Here is a 27,259-nt window from a genome sequence, read left to right as displayed (position 1 = left end):
TAAATATGAGCATGTATGCAAAATGCACATCTGTAAACATGAATTTGCTATTCATCTAATCTTTTCTATAATATGGTTCTTTTCTTTGATTAGCAGGAAGATACCAAGGTTTGTATTCTTAAGCCACACCAAAAAGTGCAAAGCAAGCATTATGGAACTGGAATGCTCTATCTATCTTGGCATGGATTGTGGCTCATAACAATAGCTAAATGTGGAATTCTGTGTATCCGAGATATTTATACTTTGGTAAGCTCCTTAAAAAAAAAAGTATGCAGTTTATATATTGATTTCAGATAACTAACAAAAGTCCTTAGAAGACAAACCAGAACTTTTTCTTACGTTCATTGACTCAACTTTTTCTTATCACTGATGGAATTAATGACTTTGACTTTTTTGTTTTTTTCTTAGTACCAAGGATTGAACCCAGAGGTGCTTAACCACTAAGCCACATCCTCAGCACTTTTTATTTTTTATTTTGAGGCAAGTCCTCTCCAAGTTGCTTAGGGCCTTGCTGAATTGGTGATCTTTGAACTTGTGATCTTCCTGCCTTGGCCTCCCAAGCTGCTGGGATTACAGGTGTGCATCACCACACCTGGTGACTTTGCCATTTTTACAAGTGTCTTGATATACCCTGGTTTGAATCTTGAAGGGAAGAAACTCCCACCAGGAAAAGGAGATCTGCAAACATAGAGCACTAGGCAGGGCACTACCTAACTCTGCAATCAGCTAGCTGTGTCTTAGAAATTCACTGAGCTCAAAGAAGTTCAGGTGCTCAGCCAGGAAATCAGGAAAGTCTCGAGGCTCTGCCCTAGCGATAGTGGGGGGAACTGTTTTAGAAATGGCGAATTACTCTGCAAACATGCTACCCCCTGGCTTGAAGAGCCTTGGCTGGCTTGCTGCTGCCCCACTGTCCCTTCACGCTGGAATTGCACAAGGGAGCAGGGTCCTCCACCATCACTTGCAAACTCAATCACCACCACTACTATTTTTGATTTCCATTGTCCTTAGACCTCTGAAAAGGTGAAAGTGGTTGCCTTTCCCCAAAAGGTAGGGGATATTTTTCTAGGTTTGGGGACTGTGATTTTAAGGAATGATTTGCAAACTTCTACACTGTCAACTAGTGAAACAAGATATAATGTATGGTATATCTGACAGTGGCATGACATGGCAAGATATCAAGATGTTCTGAGTGACTGTATTGACTATTTTGAATAAAGTCATCCACGGCAGTACTATTTGTAAAACAGAGGGTTAAATAAATAAAGTTATGATGGTACAAAATTAGTTCATAAATAAAATATGGAATATTAAGCAGCTATGATACAGAATGAGGAGATCGTTACATAAGAACATGGAAAATATTCCAATATATATTGATCATTAAGGGGAAAAGCAACCTTGTATATATACATATTATAATTTATGTAAGAAAAATTCATATTGCATAAAAATCTGTTTGTATACATGTAAAAAAAAACTCTGAAAGAATATTGATGGTTCTTGTTACATTGATTGCCTTTGGAAGGAGGTATTGGGACATGGGGATAGGAGGGAGATTCCATGTCATACACTTACAGTTTTAAAATTTTTGAACTATTGCCTATTCAAGAAATTAAATGAAAAATGGATCATTCTTGAGAATCAGCGTGAAAAATCATAGTTTTCAGACAGGGAGCTTAAACGGTTGTTCTGTGTGACACATTGGTGGGTTGTGTGTGTGTTGTTGTTTTTGGATTTTTTTTCCCCCCAATTGGTTTAATGAGCATCCTCCAAGGGCTATTGTGTATCTTCCAGCTTCTCACCCTCTCTCCTCGGTGCTCAACCGCTTTGCACATCAATGGAACCTGCCTGACTGTATTGACTATTTTGAAGGCTTCTGAATTTGCCACCTCTGCTTGCTCAAGGCCCCACCCCTGCCTGACTCCATAGCCTTCAGCAAGTTCCTTCAATTCCCAATGCCTCATTGCCAATCATAAATCTGTGACAACAATATCTCTCCTTCCACCCTACTGGGAGAAAAAATCAGTGCTAATAAATGAGTTTAAACTAGGGACACATTACTGTGAACTACATTCATACCAACTGAAGTGCTATTAGCAAATAGAAAAAGATTTACCCACAGGCTGAAGTACATGTAAGCCTGTTGGGAAAGCCACGTGTAGAAGTGCATTTCTAATTTCTCCACTTTGTTCCTAAAACTATTGAGGAAACATTTGCTCGGTGTCGGAGTCATTCTCATCAGGCGCATGGGATTCAGTCCATGAGAATTTCAATGGATGGACAAAGTATTCTGGTGAATGGGAAAGATGACGGCACCCTGGTTTACCTAAAATGGAAGTACGTATGGTATGCAGTAAGCAATCCATTTGGTATGATGTTTTAAAATATGGATTTTATTATTAAGTACTGCAAGGCCAATGTAAAGGAATTTGGCTGCTATTGCAAAGATAGTCTCTTATGCTCACAGATTCCTAGAAGAAAGGGCACACCATGCTATAAGGCCATGCAGGAAGCACAAGGGTGGGCCAGGAGGCTGAAGGAGTGGAGGAGGGTGGGCAAGAGCCTTGGTTTCCAAAGTAAGAATCAGACAGGTTTGGAACCGGCTAGTTTGAATAAGATCAGCAGGTGCTGGGACCTAATAGCTGCCCCTAGGTGTCTGGGACTTGGTACTGGGGCTATTAGGAAAGGGAAATGATGACCCTGAGTGTGAGAGCCCCTGAGGGGGTGGCTGGGCTATGGTGTCTACATTTGACAGGCCTACTCCTGGCTAGTGGTTACTATCTCCAGGAATTAGATAGCCCTGGAAGAGGTATTCCCCAACAGGGTAATCAAGGCCCCAGATATCAAAGCATTAAAATTAACATAAAAATGGCATAATTAGGCAGCCAGGTGCAGTGGCGCATACCTGTAATCTTAGTAGCTCGGGAAGTTGAGGCAGTAGGATTGCAAGTTCAAAGCCAGCTTCAGCAAAAGCAAAATGCTAAAGCAACTCAGTGAGAGCCTGTCTCTAAATAAAATACAAAATAGGGCTGAGGATGTGGCTCAGGGAATCAGTGTCCCTGAATTCAATCCCAAGTACCAAAACTAAAATAGATTAATAAAAAAATTAAAATAAAATAAATAAATAAAGGTATAGTTTTATTTAGATGACTTTAAAAACTCCTATTTGTCTCCCAAGAAACCTCACACATGTGTATGTACACAAACACATTTACTTATCTTGCTTAGATGATATTAAATTATATAGAGTTAATTTGTTTATATTCAAGTTAAAATTCTAAATAAATATTACCCAAACATATGGATGATGACCAGGGGGTAGAAAACATGAAGTTGACACAAAAAAGACAGACTGGACTTTAAATGTTGCCTTGTTAGATCTGCTAATGGACATCATTCATTAATGTGCCATTATTGATCCTCATGATTAAAACTGTAATAAAACATCGTCTTTTGTGGCAACATTGTGAAATGTTAACTATTGAATAAGTTTGTATCATAACAATTTTGGTAACCATTTATTTCAAGAGTTCATTTGAAGACTGTGTCTTCATGACCATTTTGTACATGGAAACCTAAGTAAAACATATGTTACTAAATGTTAAGTCCCACCAGGCCCACATGCTTGTAATTTCTGTGGTTTGGGAGGCTGAAGCAGGGGGATTGCAGGTTCAAAGTCAGACTCAGCAACTTAGCAAGATCCTGAGCAACTTATTGAGACCCTGTCTCAAAATCAATATAAAAAGGGTTGGGGATGTGTCTCAGTGGTTAAGAGCCCCTGGGTTCAATCCCTGTGTTAAAAAAAAAAAAATCCTAACATATCCTTTATAGTCAGTGGGCAACAGCAGAGGGGTGTTCCCACTGTTCATAGAGGGAAGCTTCCATCTGTCAGTCATCTCCTGAGCTCTGGCTCAGAACACAGCTGGGTTTGAAACTTTAGTCCAGGACTAATGAGCTTATGACCTTAGGCATGTGACATCTCCTCGAAGTCATCTATAAAAAATGTGACTCGAGGAAGGGTCTGTAGCTTCTACAAGATTGCTAGAAGTAGATGTTCTTGGGCCCATCTAGACTTTCTGAATGAACAGAGTCTGCAGATGCGCCCAGGTATGTGTTTTCACAAGCCCTCAGGGTGACGCTGACTTGCCCTGATGTGCTGCAGAAGTAATCCCCCACCCACCCAGGGAGTGGGCTCTGAGGGCCCAGAATGGTAACGTGACATCATAAGTGGAGCAGTGCAGCACCTGGTGCTTTCTGAGGGCTCAGCAGATACAGTGGCTCTTCTGTGCAGTGGCCAGGGCAGGCTCAAGGGCCATGATGGGTGAGGTGATAGTGATAGGGAAAACATGAGGAAAAGTCACTCAAGACAGGTCAAGAGACTTTTGTCCTGGAGCCTGCTGAAAGGCTTCTCCTCTAAGGAGTGGAGTCCTACTTACTACAGGACACTGTGGAGAATTATCTATGTTTCTTTGTGCCGAGTTGATTTGGTATCTAGAAATAACATTGCTAAATATGAATTTTTTAAATTGTGATATTGTAACCTATGTGTTTTCTTTCTATTTAAAATAGGCGCACTGGAGGAATTTATGGCGATGAAAGTATTGATTATTTTCAGAAACTACTTACGTTTCTGAGCAAGACCATAGCAGAGGAGAATTATTATTTAAACTCTCCAAGAGTTTCTTTAGATTTGGGACATGACTTTAAATATTCAGTTGAGTTCCTACTAGCTTGCTTGCTTGTTTCTTTCTTTGTAAATCATATAGAACTCTTCTATGTTTGCTTTCATGATGTTGACATTCCATTTAGGGACTGAATAAAACAAGAAAAAGTTAGGGCATGATAAGTGCTATTCAGTGAATAAAAAGAGGTTAGTATGATAGTGTTTGGCTAGCCAGCTTCTTCTCCAAGGAAAGACCTTTAAGCTGAGATCTGTACTGGAGGAGGGACCAGGGACTAGGGGACAGCAGACCTCTGTGTAGAGGAGCAGAGCTTGGCATGAGGTGTGAGCACCTACAAAAAGTTTATGCCATTCAAGTGAGCAAGGGAGAAAGTAGTAAGAAAAGAGGTCCTTGGGGGCAGGGGGGTGGCAAGACCAGGTGAGGAAGCCCTTGTAAGCCAGGTAGAGCGTGATTTATTTTGCATGTAGTGAGAATCTATTGAAGTGTTCTAAGCAGAGGATTAACAAAACCACCTTTACATTTTTTGAAATGATTAATTCCCTCTGCAAGGAGGTTTCCTGTAGGAGACAAGGATGGAAGTGGGGAAATTGCTCAGGAGGCCATGTAGGGGTCCAGTTAGCAGTGATGGCACAGAGGAGAGAAGGGGCTAGACTTAGGAGAAAAGAAAGGACCCAAGGACAAGTCAGATTATTTCCTTTGAACAATTATGTAGAAGATGGTACCATTCATGGGAATGGGGCAGACTGTGGGGAAGGGAGCAGCTGTAGGGAGAAAGATGGAGCTTGAGAAGCCTGTTCAACGCGAGAGTGGAGATGCCAAGCAGGCTGTTGGATAGATGAGCCTTGAGTTCTCGGGAGAGGCCAGGACTATGTCAATTGAGGGTCAAGGCATGTGGGTGGAATTAAAAGCCAAAAAACTAGGTCAAAGTCATGATGGGAAATGAATGGAGAGAAGCACAAGAGACCAGACAGGAGCAGCTCCTAGAAAGTCAAGCCAAGGGAAGAGTACAGGGAAGCAAAGGAGAACGAGGGGGTGGCCAGTGAAGTCACAGGAGAACCAGGAGGGACAAATTTTGCTACAAAGAGGAGCATGAAAATGGGTGACAGTCAAAAGGAAGCATGCCTGTCATTCAAGAGTAGTCTTCCTAAGAGATTATCTTTGGATACTGTTGGAAAAGATCCAATGGAAAGGAGAAATGGATGCTACAGGAAGATGGCAGGTAGAAAGTGTAAAGACCTCAAGGAGGAGAAGAGGAGGATCGGAAGCACAGAGGGCAGAACTTGAGAACACATGGAACCACAGTAAAAGGAAGGAGACAAGAGCGATGTGGTAACCCTGTGACCTGGGTGATTATTTCTGCCCTCAGTAACTTTCTCAGTCACTTGCAAAGTAGCAATTAGACTAAAGCAAGGTATCACAATGGTGTTATTTCACATACACTTCCTATTTTTTTGTCTTTAGAATGTTTTAATTTCTGTAAATAAGGACAGACTGGTAGGAATTAAATGAATAAAACGTAGCATCTTATTCAAGCAAATGTCTAGTTTTTTAATGCAACAAATGCAAAGGGATTTGATGCAGTTCTATGAAGTAAACTGGAAGAAGAAGAACTCAATGAGTTTTTAATATAAGAAACGTCTATTTTCTTCTAAGATTGACTCGTCACAAGAAGAATTAGCCACTGAGGAGAGTAAGAAGGAAATTCCCTGGATACAATGGAAAAGTCAAGAGGTATTTATAAAATGTTGGACAGGTTTGAAATAATGCTCTGTGGTGTGCAAATAGATTAGGTTCTAATAGAAACCTGGTGGAAAGAAGACTGAATGAGACACCACTTGACAGGGTGTTGTATCACTGCAAGTGTAACTTTCCTAAAAACCAAGAGATCCCTAAACACAGCCCAGTCTTTTAGATTAAGTTCATGAGCTTTAGGGACTTGGCTAATATGAAACCTGACAAAAGTGTCCAGGTAAGCTAAAACAGAATGAACTGTGGTGCCCCATTTCCATTGAAGTTTTTGGGGAGTGCCCACCTTGAAGCAATGGGGTGGGCTAGCAATAGAGGTGATGCTGGTGGCTTCTAGTGTCATAAAAGAGACTTAGGCAATGGGCAAAGAGTAGATCTTATCTGAATTCAGCCTGCTTGTCAATTTTCACTCAATTGAATTCCCAAAGAGCCCATCAGTTTTCCTTGGTCAATTAGTCACTACTTAATTTTTCACTATTTAATTATTTTCTTTCCATTGGCATCAGTTTTGAGATGCTTCAATAGTCCCTTCATAGTACAGTTAGATTTAAGCAAAGTGTCACAATGGCTTTATTTCATGGATGTGTTTATTATTCATCTGGTAGTGCTTTATTTCGCTTTCTAGAGAAGGGCCATCTACCTATCTATCTAAGCATGTATCATTTTTCCCCCAACCATTTCTCTTGCTTTGTTGAGTGATGTTCTTGCTCCATTTCAGGCAGTTGAAAAGGAAATTAAAATGTTTTCCCAGAAAAGGAAAGAGATAAGAAGAGGAATCAAAGAACTTGCTAAAACTGTAAGTGCTGTGATTTCCTACACTAATCCACTTGACCTGTTGTCTAAGATCACTTTTCAAACTTCATTTTGTCTAGCACAATAGGAAGGCACATCCTTTTTTTCCTCTGCCTACAAGCTGAAGTTTCTGGGGTACTTTGACAGTTGAATTTTTCCCATATTACACTCTATCTAAATAGTGTCTTCCCCAAATGCCCTATTTTACATGATATTTTCATACTTATTTTTATCAAAGTTATACATTTACATATTTGTAAGTTAGATAACAAGTAACATAATCAAAAATGTTTTAAAAGCAGCCTCTGCCCTGCTTCTCCCTGCTCTGATTCCTGTACTTCTGAGGTAGCTGTTTTTAATTTTTTCCACTTTTTCTTTTGGCTCTTTACCTCCAGGTTTCTAAATGGCCATCTTAATACTGCTGTTTCTTGAGATTTCAATTTGGATGCTAACTATGAGCTTGCTAGTATAAAAGAAGGTGGATTCTATTATACACACACACACCCCATACAGATCAATCCAGCTCAGTATACACACTATTACAGTTATAGCATGAGTTATACTGTATATTATGATTACATATCTATTTTTTCAACTTTTTCTTGGAATTGCCTTTTTTTTTTTTTTTGGATTAAGCCTATGCACTTATTACCTATTTGAACTCCTGACATGCTAAAACAAACAAACAAACAAACAAACAACTCTTCTCAATACAAATACCTGAGGTAATCAATCAGATGATAGTATGCTCTTATTTTTTTCAAACTCCCTTCTACAGCTTTCCATCTTCTGGCTCCAGTCTAAGCCCCTTGCTCTCAAGGCCAGGCACTCTCAAGGCCATCTTCCTGGGAAATTCTCTTATCTGCCTCCTGAGTTGGAAGCCCTATTTTCTGGGTCCTGAGTGTTTTTTTTTTTTCCCCTTGGCATGCATCTTCCAGTAGTTTCCTCAGCAGGACCTCTGTTCCAGGCTTGAGAACATACTTTAGAGCAGAACTGTGCTTCTTGGATGCCATTCAAATGTAATCCAGCATGAATAGTGGCTGTCCCTAGAGATGCACTATGCTTTGGTGCTGTTCTTGAAAAAACATAGAGGTGAAAAATATTGTGTGAGATTTGGTTTTTCTTAAAATGTCTTTATCCTGCTCTCATATTTCTTCGGTGGTTTGCAAAGGTGCACAGTAATTTCCCCTCAGAATTTTGAAGGCCTACTCCATTGTCTCCTGACTTATAGTGTTTGCTTTAGAGAGTCTAGTGCCTTTTTTATTCCCAATTCTTTGTAGGCAATACGATTTTTATCTCTGGAAACTCATAGGGTCCTCTTTTTATCCTGATGTTTAGAAATTTCAAGGTTATGAATCTCGACATGTTGATGGATTTTCTAGGTTTGCTGGTGTAGATATATATGCACTGTGCTACCATTTCCACCATGCTCTGAACCCCCTAGAGGCTGGCCTTTCTGGCAGCAAGAATGTCCTCTTTTGCCATTTGACTTCCACTTGGGAAGTGGCAAGGTATGGTAACTATATGAGACTGGAGGGCAAGAGACTAAAGTCAAGAGTTCTTATTTTCTCATAGGTTATGAGTTGGCAGTGACTACCAGTCCTCTCCTGAAGGGCTAAGTTCCAGTGACTATTTCCAACCCTGGCCTTTCAGACAAGGAACATGATAGCTTCCCACAGGTGCTAGCTCAGGATGCTTTATGGTACGTTGCTGGTTTCTATACCCTGCCACATCTATTTTAAAAGTGCCTCTCTTTAATCCTCCCATTTGAATGTATCCTCCAAGTCCTACCAGGCGCCTAGGATTTTGGTTTTCTTTTCCCTTTTATATTCTAGACATTGGTCAGACCTTTTAATAGGAAAACTTTATCTTTCAGTACCAGGAAATGTTCTAAAATTATTGCTTTGGTAATTTCCTCCCCATTTTCTTTATGTTCCTGATTACTGATGAGGTCAGCACCTTTTCATGACTCTTAAAGACTGAATCCTCTGTTCATGCCTTGCACATTTTGCTGCTGTGTTGTTGGCCTTCTTGTTCTTGATTTTAGGAATTCTTTATTTTAAATTTATATATATATATATATATATATATATATATATATATATATATATATATATATATATAAATGATCATTAGGATTACCTACACTGTGGTAACAAATAAACACAAAAAGTATAATGGCATAGAAGAATGAGAAGTTTATTTCATCCTCATGTAACAGTCTTGGGTGACCCTTCAGGTTGGCAGCTGCTCTGTTCCATGTAGTCATTCAGAGACCCAGGCTGCTGGAGACCCTGCCGTCTTCAGCATGTAATTTCTAAGGCTGTCTTGCTTTATCTTAACCTGATCAGGCAAAAAGGAAAAAAGAGCATGGAGGTGTACATGGGGAAAATCTAGAGGTAGTCATTATTAGGCTGAACTGCTTAAAACTACTATTTTATATAGTTCAACCTACAAATATTTTCTGTGAAAATATATGGTTCAATCTACAAAAATGTTTACTGTCTTGTCTCTTAACCTTTCATAATGTGCCTTTTATTAATACAAAGTTTAAAAATTATGGCATGGTCTGGGTATATAGATCATTTTCTATTTAGCTTTATATTTTTTGTGTCTGATTTAAAAAAGCCTTCCCAAGCCTGGGTGTGGTAATGTGTGCCAGAATTCCTACCTACTCAGGAGGCTGATGCAGGAAGATGGTTTGAGCCCAGAAGCTGGAGGTCAACCTGGGAAGCATAAGTAAGACCCTATTAAAAGACAAAAAAGACTTCCAAAGTCTCACTTATTTCCTTCTGATGCTCCTTTACTTACTCATATGATTTATTACGAGATAGTATATGAGGTCTGGTTCTAACTTGATTTTTTTTTCAAGTAAATAGCCCATCTCCCCAAAGTTTTTTAACTTGAATGTACCATTCTTTTGCCACTGATTTGCAGTGACTTCTTTCTAAATCACTGGATTCCCAAGTGTACAGGAGTATCTCTGGTTTCTCTTTTTCATTTTTTTTTCTTTGTGATTCTGGGGATTAAACCCAGGGGTGCTCTACCACTGAGATACATCCCCATCTCTTTTTATTTTTTTATTTTGAGACAGGGTCTTGCTAAGGTTGTGCAGGCTGGCCTTGAACTTTCAATCCTCCTACCTCAGCCTTTCAAGTTGCTGGGATCACTGGTATGCACCACTATGCCTAGCTTGTTTCTGGATTCTGTATTCTGAGATTGATTTGTAAGGGTCTGGCGAATGTCGGAGGAAGAGACCACCAAGTGACCAACTCATGCAATAGCAAAAGGGGTTTATTGAGGATCCAATCCAGCGTGCTGAGGCTCCGTGCTCACTCAAGAAGGGAGAGCAGCCCAGAGCCCCAAGCAGGGCTTGAAAAGTGTTTAAGTACACTTTTTGGGGGAGGGCGGGGGCTTTGTATACATCACAGTCTCCTTCAACAAATCATCATACACCGCGGGAAAATCGAACAACAATTCTCAATCGTGATTAGTACATTCATTGGCGGGAACAGGTTGGGCGGGGGTGATTGGTCACTCCTAAGCGGGGTACACATTCAAACTGATTGGTTTTGGGCCCTGAATGCCTACGTGCCAGGCTACACAGGGTCCTAGGTTATTAAACAACCAGAGAGTCAGTGGGAATATTTACTGGGCAGTTCGGGTATTGTCCTAACAGCTACAGGAATTTCAGGTTTTGGGGGTAGCAGAGGAACTTAACAATACCTGGTCCTTTACTTTTTAACTCAGGCCTTGCGGCTTAGAAACTTTACAATGCCCTGTCTTTTACACTTTAACTTCAATTTCTTTTACCCTTACAGATTGATCTTTTCCTGAGTCAATACTAAAACATTTTAATTATATAATATGATTTTATATCTTGAGAGTAATTATCTTTTTGCTCTATTTTTTAAATGGATTTTTATGCATATTTATTTTCCACTTGAATTTTAAAACTAGCTTGTGATGAGCTTGTTTATTTTGGGTGTTTTAGTTATTAGATAAATGAATTTCTAAGGATAAAACCTTAACACTTTAATAACCACAATAAGTCTACAAAGTGACTCTTTACTCAGTAGTATATTTAGATAAACAGAACATCTATTTTTTTATTGGTTGCCATCTATAATTCTTGTCATCATCCTTTCATACTTGAAAATTTAGGTTCTGAATATGATGGAAGAAAATGAGAAACTGGATAATATTGCAAAATTAGAGCAACAGGAGTTCGGCCTGGATCTTGAGGAACTGGAAAGGCTCCATGAAGAAAGTGAAGAGGAGGTGGCCAAGGTAGGGAAAGAGTTCATCTAAGCACCCATGTTAGCCTACCTGAGCTCTTGGCTTTTGAATAGATACCAGTCCTGGATTGGATGTGATAGGAATCCAGAAGAATGCTAGCAAATGGCACCCTAAACCCAGCTAGCTTTCCACATGTTATCAGAGAGTTAGTGACACCTACCACTGAGGGATCCCAGTCCTAAACAGAGGAGGCTACTAGTCAGCCCCATCCTGGATCTCAACAACAGGGAGGAGACCAAAGCCCAACAGTGATTATCTGAACATGGCCCCAGGGAGTGGAATAGTTAACTAGATAGCCCAGCAGTGGGGGGAGGAAGGCTGAGGGGCAGGGGTCTCACAGCTTCTAACAACGGATATGCCAAAATGGCTATATAAATCATTAAGTCAGGGGATCAGAATAAAAAAGAAATGAAATGCAAATTAATACAATTAAAAAGTACATAATAGGGGCTGGGGTTGTGGCTCAGCAGTAGAGTGCTCACCTAGCAGGTGCAAGGCCCTGGGTTTGATCCTCAGCACCACATAAAAATAAATAAACAAAACAAAGATATTGTATCCAGCTACAACTATTTTTTTTAAAAAGTACATAATAAAAAATAAAAGAAATAACAGAAAGACATTTTGGAGGAGGGCACTGGGAATTGAACTCAAGGATGCTCTACCTCTGAGCTATATCTCCATCCCTTTTCATTTTTTATTTTGAGACAGGGCCTTGCTAAGTTGCCCAGGCTGGACTTGAACTTGTGATCTTCCTGCCTCAGTATCCCAAGTCACTGGGATTATAGGCATATGCTACTGCACCTAGCTAAAAGACATTTTTACTATTCTTAGCTAGTTTATTAATCAACTTGCCAACCAAGCGAGATGCAAACAAAAGGTCTGGAGAAGATCTTTAGAACTAAGGGCTATGGGTTTCATGGTCATACCAGGTCTTTTCGCAAACTCCATTAAAATAGGGATATCTAATTACTTACCTGTTAAGTGATATCAGCAGATAAAACTAATTAAAGTAGGACATTTGATTCTAAATGGATAAATGTAAGTTATCTGATCTCCAAGAGTAAGTGGTAGATTTTTTTATTGTGGACATCAGTAGTATGGGAATTATATACAATAAAGACTCCCAGAGGTCACTGGCACTTCAAATATGTGTTGGAAAGAATTAAGCTGGCTTTTAGATCTCTGGTAATTCAGAGATATTTGTGGTGGGGCTATCCTATGTATTGGAGATGTTTAGTAACATCTCCAGCCTCTGTCTACAAGACAGGAGCATCCCATACCTCCAGTAATAAAAATTTAAAAATATCTCCAGAGATCTAAAAGCCAGCTTAATTCATAATATGAATTTCAAACTCCTCTGAGAAAAGGTAGACTTGGCACAGTAGTGTCACTTCCTGGCTATTCCAACCAGCCAGGTCTGTGAGCATCAGTAGTCCAGCTCCCCTGGGTGAGGGATCTGTCCTCAGAACCCCCTGTGCTCATGGGTATGACATGGCTGCCCTTGGAGGCATTTGTGTTGCCACCCCAGTCTTCAGGGAAGGGAATACAGCATACAGATGTACCCTTCAGGAACTGTTTTCAGGGGCACGGCTTGCACTCCAGACGTTCATCACCAGGCAATGCAGCTCAAAAAGTGTTGGGGAAAGATAATCAAACTGTCCCACCTCAAACATAGCCATGACTTACCTTGGTAGTGCATTTACGATAAGATGATTTTGTTCTAAGAGGCCACACTTTCATTTTTAACTTTTCCCTTCATCCATGTGCTTCAAGATAAGAAAGGATGTAGAGATGCACAATCTAGCCAAGGGCTACTTGGCTGAGGTTATCAAAGAAGAATGCTGGAATTCCATGGCTGTGAAGGGCCGAGCACTTAAGGTAAAGTGTAAGGGTAAAAGAAATTGAAATTAAAGTGTAAAAGTTAAAGTGTAAAAGACAGGGCATTGTAAAGTTTCTAAACTGCAAGGCCTGAGTTAAAAAGTAAAGGACCAGGTATTGTTAAGTTCCTCTGCTACCCAAAACCTGAAATTCCTGTAGCTGTTAGGACAATACCCGAACTGCCCAGTAAATATTCCCACTGACTCTCTGGTTGTTTAATAACCTTGGACCCTGTGTAGCTTGTCACGTAGGCATACAGGGTCCGAACCAATCAGTTTGAATGTGTACCCCACTTAGAAGTGACCAATCGCCCTCTGCCCAACCTGTTCCCGCCAATGAATGTACTAATCAAGCCTAAGAACTGTTGTTCAATTTTCCCGCGCCTCATGATGATTTGTTCTGATGTATGCAAAGCCCCTGCCCTCCTCAAAAAGTGTACTTAAGCGCTGCTCAACCCCTGCCCGGGGCTCTTTTCTGCTCTCCCTTCTTGAGTGGGCCAGGAGCCCCAGTGCGCTGGAATGGATCCCCAATAAATCCCCTTCTGCAATTGCATGAGCAGTCTCTTGGTGGTCTCTTTCTCCGACGTTTCGCCGGACCTTTACAAAAGGACACAACCCCAAAAACCTTGGCTGCTGAGAATTTTCAACCAAAGTCTGATGGCATAACATTTAACAATAGTTTTTAAAAAGAAAATCCACATGTAGCAAAGCATTTGAAGCATACCCTGCCTCTTCCTACACTGACTTCCACCTAGAGGTGTTGCTTTCTCTTAATGCTTTCTTCCCTCTGCTCAGTCCCCATGTGCTTCCAAACCAGCACCTCTTAAGATTGGCTTTAGCACCCCATCTTTCTTTCCACTGCAACACTCCCTGTCTCCAGGTCTTAGTATTTGTCTATTCCAAAAGCCCACCTCATTCACAGTCCACACAGCTCAAAAGGTGGGATACAACGTATTGTTCACATCTAAGGAGCTATTTTTTTAAATTTTTTTATTCTGATTTGTTATACATGATGGCAGAATACAATTCATTTCATATCACATACATAGAACAAAATTTTTCAAGACACTGGTTGTATACAAAGTATTTTCACACCATTCACGTCTTAAATTTAGGGTAATGATGTCTAACTCATTCCCCATCATTCCTACCCTCTTGTCCCTTCCTTTCCCCTCCCTCCCCTTTGCCCTATCTAAAGATCCTCCATTCTTCCCATGCTCCTCCCTAATCGCCATTATGCATCTGCATCCTCATTTCAAAGAAAACATTCAGCTTTTGGTTTTGGGGGATTGGCTTGCTTCACTTAGCATTATATTCTCCAACTTCATCCATTTACCTGCAAATGCCATGATTTTCTCTCTTTTTAATGCTGAGCAATGTTCCATTGTGTATGTATACCAAAGTTTTCCTGTCCATTGTCTACTGAAGGGCATCTAGGTCAGTTCCATAATTGAGCTATTGTGAATTGTGCTGCTACAAACATTGATATGGCTGTGTCCCTGTAGTATGCTGTTTTTAAGTCCTGTGGGTATAAAACAAAGAGTCGGATAGCTGGATCAAATGGTGGTTCCATTCCAAAGTCTACTATTTTCCAGATTGGCTGCACCAATGTGCAGTCCCACCAGCAATGTATGAGTGTGCTCTTAAGAAGCTATTTTAATTTACCTCTTTATACAGTGTGACCAAAAGTCTTGAGTTTATGTCTGTGGACCTATAGTAACTATTCACAGCACCTTCTTCACTTTCAAATGTCACACACACAAAAACCCACACACATTTGGATAATGAAGCATGTATTGACCCTACCTTGACACGATTGAGTTTCTCTCTAGAACAAGGTTTCCCAAAAGTGGCATATTTGGGGCTGGACCATCACTTGTCATAGGACCATCCTATGTATTAGAGATGTTCAGCAACATTCCCAGTCTCTGACTACTAGATAAGAGCACCCCACACCTCCAGTAATAAAAATTTAAAAATGTCTCCAGACATTGCCAGGTGTGGTGGGGGAAAGGGAGGCAGAATTACTTTCTAGCTGAGAACCATTGCTCTAGAAAGAAATCCTTCAAAAGTGTTATGTACAAAATCTAACCAATACTAATGGCAGGCCTCATTTTATTTTTAAAATTTCCAGTGCCAATTTTACTCATGGCATAATATCCCATGAGTTAATTTTAGTCAGAGAAAACACCCCACACCTCATCCCCACATAAATGAATTTATTGGGGCTGGGGCTATAGCTCAGTGGCAGAGCACTTGCCTCTCACTCATGTAAGGCACTGGTTTCAATCCTAGCACCACATAAAAATAAACAAATAAAATAAAGGCATGCTGTCCATCTACAATTATTTAAAAAAATGAATTTACTTCCTCTTGCTTGTTTCCCAAGTGCTTTCACATCCCTTATGTGGTCGAGAACTTCCCGATGAAAGAGCGCTCAAGTGAAGAGCTGAAGGAATTGAAGACAGTCTTGCAGCAAAAGAAGATTGAAGCAGAGTGTCTTAAAGTACAATTTTTAATATATGTATTTATATAAGTGATGTGATTTATTTTAGGGTTTCCTTCATACAGACTTGAGTTGGGATACAATTTAAGAAAATAAGTTAATATATTGTATGCATTTTTATATATGTATTTTGTTCCATTTATATTTTTATTTCTAATTAGCAGGATACATTCTTTTATTCTTTTCTTTCTTTCTTTCTTTTTTTTTTTTTTTTGATACTAAAGGTTAGACCTAGAGGTGTTTTACCACTGAGCCACATCCCCAGCTCTTTTTACTTTTTATTTTGAGACACGGTTTCAGTAAGTTGCTTGGGACCTCATTAAATTGCTGAGGCTGGATTTGAACTCATGATCCTCCTGCCTCAATCTCCCGAGCCCCTGGGATTACAGGTATGCACCACCATGCCCAGTTTACAGGATATATTCTAATAAACACAGGACCTATATCAATATAGTAAATCCAACACTGACTAGCCCTCAGATACCAAGGATATGCTTTTAAAAACAACAATTGGTGTTTTGTTCTTATTTTGCTCAGAGGTCTATACTCCCTTCTCCCTCTACCTTACCATTTGGGATTGTGTTTTAAATTAACCAACAAAGATGAACTAGAATCTATTTTGATGTAAATGCAGTTTCCCTAAAACAGTCCCACTTTTTTTTTAAGAAATAATTTCTGTGAAATCAGTTTTAAAAAAAGAAAGAAAGAAAGAAAATGGTCCTTTGTTATAGCTTTGTTTTGGCCAGAACTTTGCATATACTCTTTCTTCAAAACATAAAATGAAGGCTTATGTAAATCTTAACCAACACCCTCTAGTCCCATGTGAACGAGTTTGTTTACTTTTTAATGCTTACATACCAATAAAGACTTGAAATATTTACAAGTGGGTATCATCCTGACACACAAATATCAACATTATGTAGTGTTCAAGGTCATTTTTGTTCTTTGGTTTACAGTTTGTCAGTTTCTGGAGCTTTAATTTCTTCTGTGGTGGTTTCAGGATCCTATCACCTTGAATTAAATTGTTGGCAAGATGATTTAACCTCTTAAGATGGTTGTTAAAATAATTAAATCGTTGCAAAATTGTCCTTTAGAGAATTTTTCTTATTGCACGACTTCCATGTAATCTTTTTCTCTATTCAGCTACGGAAGGAAATTTCAGAGGTTCAATCTGCAGTCTCCTTGGTTAAAAAGCGTCATGAAGAAGATGATGAAGAAGAAGAAGATGAAGATAAGATAATCAGAGACTCCAACTTGCCCAATTACCTGCTTGGTAGTCTGAGTACTGATTTTGGGGTAGATACTTCTTTGTTATCAAGCCAATTGGAACTTCACTCCAGAGAGGAGAAGATCAACCAAATTACCTTACTAAAAGTGGGTGGCTTTTCTCTTTATTCTTAAAAATCTCTGAAACTCTTATGAGATGTCTTTAAAGTGCTCACATTGAAACCTAATTCCAATCAAATGATTTCATCAAAGTGCATAAAGAAACACACAGATGGGTACCATCCATATCCACAGACAGAGCTTATGTACAAGAGTTGTCTCCATCCCTTCAAACTGGGTTCTGTGATCTCACATTTTCTAAAGAATACTTTACACTGGCTGATACCACAAACCATTCTTCTGTTTAGATCTTTAGTCAGTTCAAAGAAACTCTTGGATTCCATCTTCTCAGTAACTCAAGTTTCATTTAGGATCTCCTTTTAAGGTTGAGACACAACTGCTTATTTATCTGCTTAACCTGAGGAAATATAATTTCTTCTCTAAGAATTTTGGTACATTCTGAGTTCTAGAATAAGTACCTTCCTCTTTACTTTTAGAATAAGTCCCTTCCTCTTTACTTCTCCACTAAACAAGTCAATCTCATAACACATCTGTCTATGGAGAAGACCCTAAGGTGCTCCAGAGGTTCCCGGTCATGGGAATTAGATAATTGTGAGGCTGTAGGCATAGGCATAATTTTTGAAAATGCAATGCCTGAGACTGTAGATAGTTTGAAATTTAATGTTAGCTATTCCTTTTCTTAAAAGTCCTTCAGCCATGTCTGCAATTCAAGTTCTAGCTTCATGTCATGTTACTCAGCTCTCACTTCCTTTCCTTTCCTTCTTCTATTCTAACCCTTTATTCCTCAGAGAATAAGCCCTCAATTTATTCTAAGAACGGTTCAGTTACCTTTTATGGCCCAGCTTCTACAGACTCATGCCCCAGGCATCACCTTCTTGCTACTTTATTCCTACAAAGAGGTAATTTCAGCCCAAGAGAAACTCTGGTGCTAAGTGTTAAGATCATTTTTTTTTTCCAATTTAATGGCTTCTTCTCCAATAACATAGATGTATAGACTGAACTCTGACAGTAACATAAAGGCCACTTTGAGTTGAGCCATTAGGAGTGGTAGCAACCCATCTGGACTCACTTTCTCTCTGGCTATTGACTGATCCTTCTGGTGACCTCAGGTTCTCTCTTGCCTGAGAATGACCTGACCCTATAGCTATAGAAAGAATATTGTGCCTGGTAGACTTCTCTGGAAGCTTCTCTAAACACTCTGTATTGGCCATTTCTTCCTCTCTACATCTGCCACAAGATTCTAAAAAAGAGATTTTTTTTTAAAAAAATTCATGCACAAAAGTAGAGAGAATTGCTCAATGAGCCTCTGTGTGCACATCACCCACCTGAACATTTATCATCATACTTGCACATTGAATGACAGCTTACATTTCAGAAAGTAGATTATGGAATATGGTTGCCTTAATCCTACCTATGGCTGGATGCCACTGTCAATTATGGAATCAAGAAATGGCTTGATACAAATGGCATTCCAGGAAGATTCATTTTACCTTCTTAAAAGATAATTTCAGGACTGACCTTGGAGGGAAAGTGTAACTTGGGATCATGTTACTAGTAAAGATATGAGATGTGGTATGTTTTTCAGTAACATATTGATATTTCAGGATATCATTTACAAGGTAAAAACTGCTTTCAATAATGAGTTTGATGCTGCATATAAACAAAAAGAGTTTGAAATCACACGTGTGACGGAAAGAAATGTTAGAATTAGAGAAATTATTTCAGATCTGGAGTTGGAGGAAACAGTCTGGCAACCAGAATTTGAAGACTGTGAGAAACCAGAGAGAACCTTTGTTGTAGAGGATCATGAGGTATGGCTGGCCCCATCATCTCTTCCCTCTTTCTCAGATTTCTCACAGATCCTATTTGTTCACCTTCTTCTTTATATTATTGCAAACAACTGTATTAGCTAGCATGCTCATTTACAAATAATAAAAACAGAGGATAGAGCTGCAGTATTGAGAATTTCTTTTATGGACCCCAGGGAGTCCAGGGAAGATTTGGACACTGCACCTAGGAAGAAACCGGCAGCAAAAACTAGAGCTTTATAGGGAGTCCAGGGCCCTCTTTCTTTATCTCCTAGCTTACTTATCTGTGCATATACGATTCTTCTAGCAATTTCTACTTTGTATCTCCTCTACCAAGAGAGCAGCTGGTCTGAATTAGATTATCTTGGTCCCAGTTCTAGGCTTGCCTGGGAAGGGACTCCTTGGCCCAGTGTTGGCCCAGTGCTTGAACCAGAGGGGTTGAACCACTCTGTAGGAAAAAGGCCAATGGAGTCATTATCTAGATCTTTGGTGGGCAGTACAGATACCAAGGAAAGGGACTTGTGGACAGCCTTCTTCAAAGCATAGGCAGTTGCGAAAAGAATGCCTAAAGAAAACAAAATATTACCATATTTCATTTTTTTGAAAGAAAAAAAAATGCTGGAGAATACTCAAAGAAAAACTATTGTCCACATGAAACCAATTTGACTACTTTGGGGCAAAAGATAATACTGGTGTTTAGAAGAAATATTTTCACCATCCCTATTAGCTGCCAGGCCCCATTCTAAGTGTCCTAGATAGCTGAGAATGAATATATAATTCTACATCCATAGAAGGTAAGTCCTAACATTGCCTCTATTTCACAGATGAGGAAAGTGAGGGACAGAGAAATTAAGTAGCTTAGCCACAGTTTTTTGGCTAATTAGTAACAGACTGGACCCAAACCATTTGCTTCTGAGGACATTGTCCTAACCTTTGCACTTGTTTAACTTCTACAAGTCATTTTTCCCTGGTCTCTTTGCTATGTGACCTGGGAGCTAGAGCAAGGTGAAAACCAAGACCTCATTCTGCCACTGCTCAGGGCCCAGCTCAAGGCAATCCCTTTGCACATGCAGTAAACCCCCATGCCTGCTTTTTCTTGAGCTCCCAATCAGTCTATGTTCAGGAGAGAGATCTCTTTTCAAGTCAGATGTGACCTCCTGCTGTGCCTGACCCCCTGCAGTGGCTGCCCAGGGCACTTGGGATACCCACCTTCCTGACCATCTCCCTGCCCTCATCTTGTCCAGCTGCTCTCCCCCCCTTCTGGCCATGCTTTACTGCCCACAGTTCTTAGAATGCCCCAAACTCTTGACCTCTTAGGACATCTTTCAGGATTTGACTTAGGTGACACTTCTTTAACCTCCCTTCCCCTCACCCTTCATCTAAATCAAATCTCTTCAGTGATGAGACAGAGCTGAAAACTAAGAGAAAAGTAAAGATCTATTCTTCTAGCCCTCTCATTTTAGACTTTGCCTTCATTCCAAAACAGAAATTGAATGCAAAATATGGATTGTACCTTTAATTCTCACAGTACTATTTAATTTCCTCCCAGTGTATAGAAGGAAAGTTTGGTTTGGATTTTGTAAGAATACCAGCAGAAAGCTGTATTTTCTCTTTTAGATTACAGCTCAAAAACATGTTTCTCCATGGCAAAAAGCCAAAACAGAATTGATTTCACCCCATGAAACAGATCGATGGCTTCATTCACAGGTATGCAGCTCTGTCCAAATAATACCCAAGATCCTCTTTCCTTTAGATATACTTATATCCCATTATAGAAGCACATAAAGATAACTGTCTTGGTCCAGAGACCACTTGAACCTCATCTGGCTTCCTCCATTCTCTCTTCCACACCACTGCCACCATTCCCTATCCTAAAGTGGTCATCCTAACACCAGGTGGGAGGTGCCCCTGGGGTCAGAGCACTGTCTCAGCTGCCCTCTCTGACCCTGGCTTTTTCTCAGGGTTTGGACGTTAGAAACAGAGCCCTGATGGACATGATGGGAGGTGTTCTGGAAGTCAAGAAGGAAGACATTTTGAGAATGGTGAGATATCTGGCCCTCCTTGTGAAAGGTATAGCAGAGTTGAAATACACTTACAATTCACCATTTTGTACAAATTCTATGGCAAAAAAAATATTAGACAACCTTATAGTACCCTATAAACATACACAGTAGGCAAATAAGAAAAAAAAATTGGCTTCCATTTTCACAAGAAGCAAATGAGCACCAACAAACCACAGTGGTTTTGTTCTCTACCAAAGGCAGGGATACCACTTCAACTCTACTCTAACACCTGCAGTACAGGTGTAGTTCTGCACACACCTCTGTCACCTAAGGGTCCAGGTATATCCTAAACTGCTCTCATTCTCCAGAGTCACAGAACAATAGTCATGATGTTCATACTCTTTAGTAAAAGTGTGTTAGGCTATTGTCCTTATCGACTTTTTGTTTGTCTTGTTTTGTTTGGTGGTACTGGGGACTGAACTCATGAGTGTTTTACCACTGAGCTACATCCATAGCCCTTTTCATGTTTCAATTTGAGACAAGGTCCAAAATTGCCCAGATTGGCCTTGAACTTGCAATTAGGCTTCTGAATCTCTGGGATTACAGGTGTGCACTGCGGGACCTGGCCCTTGCCAACCCTTTTAAAGGGACTTTGCTTTTTTATTTCTTCAAACTGTAACCATACCTCTGAGCTTTTACAGTACTGATGCATTTCCATTTGAGTGAGCATGTGTGTTTCTTTCTATTGTCAGGTGATTCCTCAGCCTGCTTTCATGATAAAGCCCGATGCACTGTGGACAGAAGAGGAAAGGAAACAATTCAAAGAATATGAGAAAAAAGTCAAGGAGTTAAATGAAGAAAGAGATAAGTATAGAAAGGTCAGAAGATCAAAAAATCAACATAATCTACCATATCCAGGGTTTTGTTTCAATATTTTTTCATTTTTTTTATTTCTCAGTGTCTTTAGTGGCTTAAGAATGGCATCTCAGCTTAAATTCTCAAGAATTTAGAAGATTTTAGAGAAGTAAATTTTAAATTTAGAGAACTTCAAAGAGAACAATTTAAAACAAAAAGAATTTTGAGCAGTGGTTTTTGAAAGTTCTTATTGATTTCAACATTTCCCACATTGTTACCATTTGTTTGTTCCATTCATTCTTGTTTAACAGACACCAATTCTGGCACATGCAAGTCACTGTGAGGGATTGTTCTCTCCTGTCAGTAGCCATCTGAGTTCAGTAATGTTTCTGCTTGATTTGTTCTCACAAGGAAAGGATTTGAGAAAAGAATGGTACAGACAGTGGTGTAGCACTTAGTTTACAGTTCTTATTCCAAGTTTCTGCAGTGCAGTTCTGCTACTTTTTATCTTCTTGCATCACAAAGAAACATCCCCACATTAAAACTGCTTACCATTCTAATAGAGATGTAAAAGACTATGGTGTATAACCAAGTGATGATATCTATGCTTCTGTGAGGGATGTAAAATCATACTTCCCTCATTCAAGACAGGACTGATTTCTACCTTTTTTTGAGGCTGCATCTTATGAACAAGTTCTTTGAACCTTTTGTTAACCTGTTATATTTTTATTCACTGCAATTCTGACTTGTATTTTAACCTAAGATAGCACTTGCCTAAAACCTGAATCCATAATTCTACTCATTACCTATCTTGGTTCATCTCATACCTCCACTTCTTCCCTAACACTGGATTACTTTTTCAGTGATATAAAAAATTAAATATAAAAATTATAATATAAAAAATAAAATAGTAGTCATCAGGAATACAAACAAAAATAAATCCTGGAGAAGATGTGGAGAAAAAGAAACACTTTTTCACTGTTGGGATTGTAAATTGGTACAACCACTAAGGAAATCAGTATGGAGGTTCCTCAAAAGACTAGGCATGGAACCACTGTAAAATCCATTCCTCAGTGTCTATCCTAAAGAATTACTATAGTGACATATACAGACCCATATTTATAGCAGCACAATTCACAATACCCAAACTATGAAACAAGTCTAGGTATCCATCATTGGATGAGTGGGTAAATAAAATGTGGTATATACACACAATAGCGTTTTTATTCAACCGTAAAGAAAAATGAGAGTGTGCATGTGTTGGTTGTCCGGAAATTACCACAGTGCCTCCCGGGAGGAGGCAGAAAGCCCGGAAGTAAACATTGCCAGACTAGTTTCCTTTCTGTCAGATGGTTTTGGCATAGGCTGCGGCCTGACCAGGCGAGGTCATTATGTTGGCCCCAGCAGTGGACACGGTTAATGCAGCACCCCTATCGGGGTACAAAGAAATGAATTTGGAGGAACCAAAGAAGATGACTCGAGAGGACTAGAGAAAGAAGAAGGAGCCAGAAGAAAAGTGAAAACTGGGTAATGCTCCAGCAGAAGTTGATGAAGAGGGAAAAGACATCAATTCTCATATTCCTCAGTATATTTCTTCAGTGCCATATGATATATTGATCCATCAAGAAGACCTATTTTAAATCATCAGAGACCACAACCAGAGAAACAAAAGTAATTCAGCTCATCTGGGGAATGGTACAAGAGGGGAGTAAAAGAGAATTCCATAACTACTAAGTACCGCAAAGGAGCATGTGAAAATTGTGGGGCCATGATACATAAAAAGAAAGACTGCTTTGAGAAACCTAGGCGAGTTGGAGCCAATTTTACAGGTTCTAATATAGCTCCAGATGAACATGTCCAGCCTCAACTGATGTTTGACTATGATGAAAAAAGAGATCGCTGGAATGGCTATAATCCAGAAGAACACATGAAAATTGTGGAAGAATATGCCAAAAGTTGATCTAGACAAACGAACTTTGAAAGCCCAGAAACTGCAAGAATTAGCCTCAGGAAAACTAGTGGAACAAGCTAATTCTCCAAAACACAGTGGGGAGAAGAGGAACCAAATTCCCAAAGGAGAAAGATCACAATAGTGAAGATGAGGATGAAGACAAATATGCAGATGACAGACATGCCAGGACAGAATTTTGACTCTAAGAGACGAATTACTGTCCGAAATCTCAGGATTTGAGAAGATATTGCAAAATACTTGAGATAAGATCCAGATTCTGCCTACTCTGATCCAAAAACTAGAGCAATGAGAGAATCCTTATGCTAATGCAGGAAAGAATCCAGATGAAGTGAGTTTTGCAGTAGATAACTTCGTTAGATACACAGGAGATACCATCTCAATGGCTCAAACACAGTTGTTTGCTTGGGAAGCCTATGACAAAGGATCTGAAGTGCATCTACAGGCAGATCCTACAAAACTAGAGCTATTGTATAAGGCCTTCAAAGTCAAAAAAGAAGACTTTCAAAGAACAGCAGAAAGAAATCATTCTAGAAAAGTATGGTGGGGGCTGGGGATGTGGCTCAAGCGGTAGTGCGCTCGCCTGGCATGCGTGCAGCCCGGGTTCGATCCTCAGTACCACATACAAAGAAAGATGTTGTGTCCACCTAAAACTGAAAAATAAATACTAAAATTCTCTCTCTCTCTCTCTCTCTCTCTCTCTCTTAAAAAAAAAAAAAAAGTATGGTGGCCAAGAACACTTGGGATGCTCCTCCAGCTGAATTACTTTTAGCCCAGACTGAAGACTATGTAAAATACTCAAGACATGGTACAGTCATCAAAGGACAAGTGCGAGCTGCTGCCTGCTCCAAATAGGAGGAGGATGTAAAGATTCACAACCATACACTTCACAACCATACACTATCTCAGGATCTTACTGGAAGGATGGCTGATGAGGATACAAATGCTGTCATTCTTTTTTCAAGTATTCCTATTGTATTGGAGAAGCTGGGAAGGATATTGTTAATTCAGATGAATGTATTATAAATGATGTAAGTGGAGAAGAATCTATAAAAAAAAAAACAAAACCTCAAACCCTCATGGAAACGCATCAAGAAAAACTAAAAGAAGACAAAAAGAAAAAGAAGAAACACCGAAAGAGCAGCTCAGATAGTGATGATGAAGAAACATGAAAAATTGAAAAAGGCACTAAATGCAGGGGAGGCACGCCTTCTTCATGTCAAGGAGATCATGCAGGTTGATGAGGGGAAACGGCCTTACAATAGCATATATGAAACTCGGGAACCCACCGAAGAGGAAATGGAGACCTACAGAATGAAACAGCAGAGGCCAGATGACTCCATGGCCTCTTTCCTTGGACAATAACTAGTCGTAGAAATTCATCCAGGATGGATTCAGCTGACATGTTCTTTTCAACTTCTTGCTCATGACTGTAGACTGGAAAAATGCTTGTCTTCTCTTCTTTGCTACTTGACTTTAATAAAGCTTTTAGAAGTCCCAAAGTAAATTCCTTCTTTTCCACATTGAAGAAGTGAAGAACTCAAATAGAAGGTACATTAAGTGTGGAGTAAGATTGGAAAAACTCGTAATTTTTATATTAGTTATATGGAAAAAGCTTAACTCTCTACTTACCAAGAATGTTTTGTACTCAACAGCTGAGTACAAAACAGTTAAATATTTCCTCAATTTTTCTGGCCTTCTGTCTAGTATTAGCACACATTTTGAAAGTAGATTACTCTTTCTCAAATCTAGGGCTTCATTTTTTTTAATAACTAGCAATTACAGTTGTAATTTAACTCTATAATTGCAGTTATTTTGTAATCATTTGTTTTTACCTTATCAGGTTTTCCTGGTCTGAAAGGAAAAAATCATTTTTACCTTGGTCTTTGGGTCACTATTTTCTCATCCTTGAGTCAATACTAATAGTACTTTTACTACTATAGGAAAAATAGTAGTGAAAACATAGAAATTCTTTCATTTATCATAGTAGATATGGTTTGTAATATTTTGTTATTTTATTATGCCTTAATGTAATGATCATAATATTAAGTTAGATTTTAAGAGAGTGTAGAATATCTGGGAGATACCTAATCTTCATAGCTAGCAGGTGTCGCTTTGTAAAATTTGCAGGGAGCAAAACCTGAAGTTGAAGGTTTCTTCAGAGAACTGTAAGATAGCTTGTATGGATCTTAGTAACTGAGATCACCATGATCCCCAGGACACTTCGTGAAAATAATGCTGACAGAGTAGAATCAATGAAAACAGACTAAAATCCCCGACATGAATGCATCTACTTAACACCTTTCTAAACTACCAAAAAAAGTATGTAGTATACTGTGTTAAGTCAGAATCTCAGAAATAGTAGTTCTAGAAGAACAGCTGAGTCAAATTGGCAAATTCCAGGAATATACATGGTGTCTAGATTCCAACTCATTGAAATTAAAATAGCAAGGCAGATCTTATTCTTAAGATGGTCAAAATTTTGTTTTCCTATTCCTACATTTATTTATTTATTTTTTTATTAATTTTTATTGTTGGTTGTTCAAAACATTACATAGTTCTTGATATATCATATTTCACACTTTGATTCAAGTGGGATATGAACTCCCATTTTTAACACGTATACAGATTGCAGAATCACATCAGTTACACATCCATTGATTTACATATTGCCATACTAGTGTCTGTTGTATTCTGCTGCCTTTCCTATCCTCTACTATCCCCCCTCCCCCCTCCCCTCCCCTCTTCTCTCTCTACCCCCTCTACTGTAATTCATTTCTCCCCCTTATATTTTTTTCCCTTTCCCCTCACTTCCTCTTGTATGTAATTTTGTATACCCCTGAGGGTCTCCTTCCATTTCCATGCAATTTCCCTTCTCTCTCCCTTTCCCTCCCACCTCTCATCCCTGTTTAATGTTAATTTTCTTCTCATGCTCTTCGTCCCTACTCTGTTCTTAGTTACTCTCCTTATATCAAAGAAGACATCTGGCATTTGTTTTTAAGGGATTGGCTAGCTTCACTTAGCATAATCTGCTCTAATGCCATCCATTTCCCTGCAAATTCTATGATTTTGTCATATTTTTAATGCAGAGTAATACTCCATTGTGTATAAATGCCACATTTTTTTTTATCCATCAGTCTATTGAAGGGCATCTAGGTTGGTTCCACAGTCTTGCTATTGTGAATTGTGCTGCTATGAACACGGATGTAGCAGTGTCCCTGTAGTATGCTCTTTTTAGGTCTTTAGGGAATAGACCGAGAAGGGGAATAGCTGGGTCAAATGGTGGTTCCATTTCCAGCTTTCCAAGAAATCTCCATACTGCTTTCCAAATTGGCTGCACCAATTTGCAGTCCCACCAGCAATGTACAAGTGAAC

General features: G+C 39.3%; 1 protein-coding gene and 1 pseudogene across 1 annotated transcript in view; both read left to right on the top strand.

Moving 5' to 3' along the window:
* Positions 1-27,259, top strand: part of Cfap43 (cilia and flagella associated protein 43) — a 94,031-nt gene that overhangs the window by 46,377 nt on the left and 20,395 nt on the right. Inside the window, exons 15-27 of the mRNA XM_076835016.1 lie at positions 97-246; positions 2,207-2,337; positions 4,570-4,714; positions 6,315-6,413; positions 7,147-7,224; positions 11,385-11,510; positions 13,293-13,397; positions 15,786-15,902; positions 17,046-17,276; positions 18,854-19,060; positions 20,675-20,764; positions 21,019-21,099; positions 21,813-21,938. Coding sequence (XP_076691131.1) covers positions 97-246; positions 2,207-2,337; positions 4,570-4,714; positions 6,315-6,413; positions 7,147-7,224; positions 11,385-11,510; positions 13,293-13,397; positions 15,786-15,902; positions 17,046-17,276; positions 18,854-19,060; positions 20,675-20,764; positions 21,019-21,099; positions 21,813-21,938 — 1,686 coding nt within the window. The remainder of the gene's footprint in view (positions 1-96; positions 247-2,206; positions 2,338-4,569; positions 4,715-6,314; positions 6,414-7,146; positions 7,225-11,384; positions 11,511-13,292; positions 13,398-15,785; positions 15,903-17,045; positions 17,277-18,853; positions 19,061-20,674; positions 20,765-21,018; positions 21,100-21,812; positions 21,939-27,259) is intronic.
* LOC143381396 (pre-mRNA-splicing factor SLU7-like) lies at positions 23,307-25,249 on the top strand (annotated as a pseudogene).

This window comes from Callospermophilus lateralis, chromosome 15 (assembly GCF_048772815.1).
Source record: "Callospermophilus lateralis isolate mCalLat2 chromosome 15, mCalLat2.hap1, whole genome shotgun sequence".
In the NCBI taxonomy this organism is placed as follows: domain Eukaryota; kingdom Metazoa; phylum Chordata; class Mammalia; order Rodentia; family Sciuridae; genus Callospermophilus; species Callospermophilus lateralis.
This window is presented reverse-complemented; position numbering and strand designations above follow the sequence as displayed.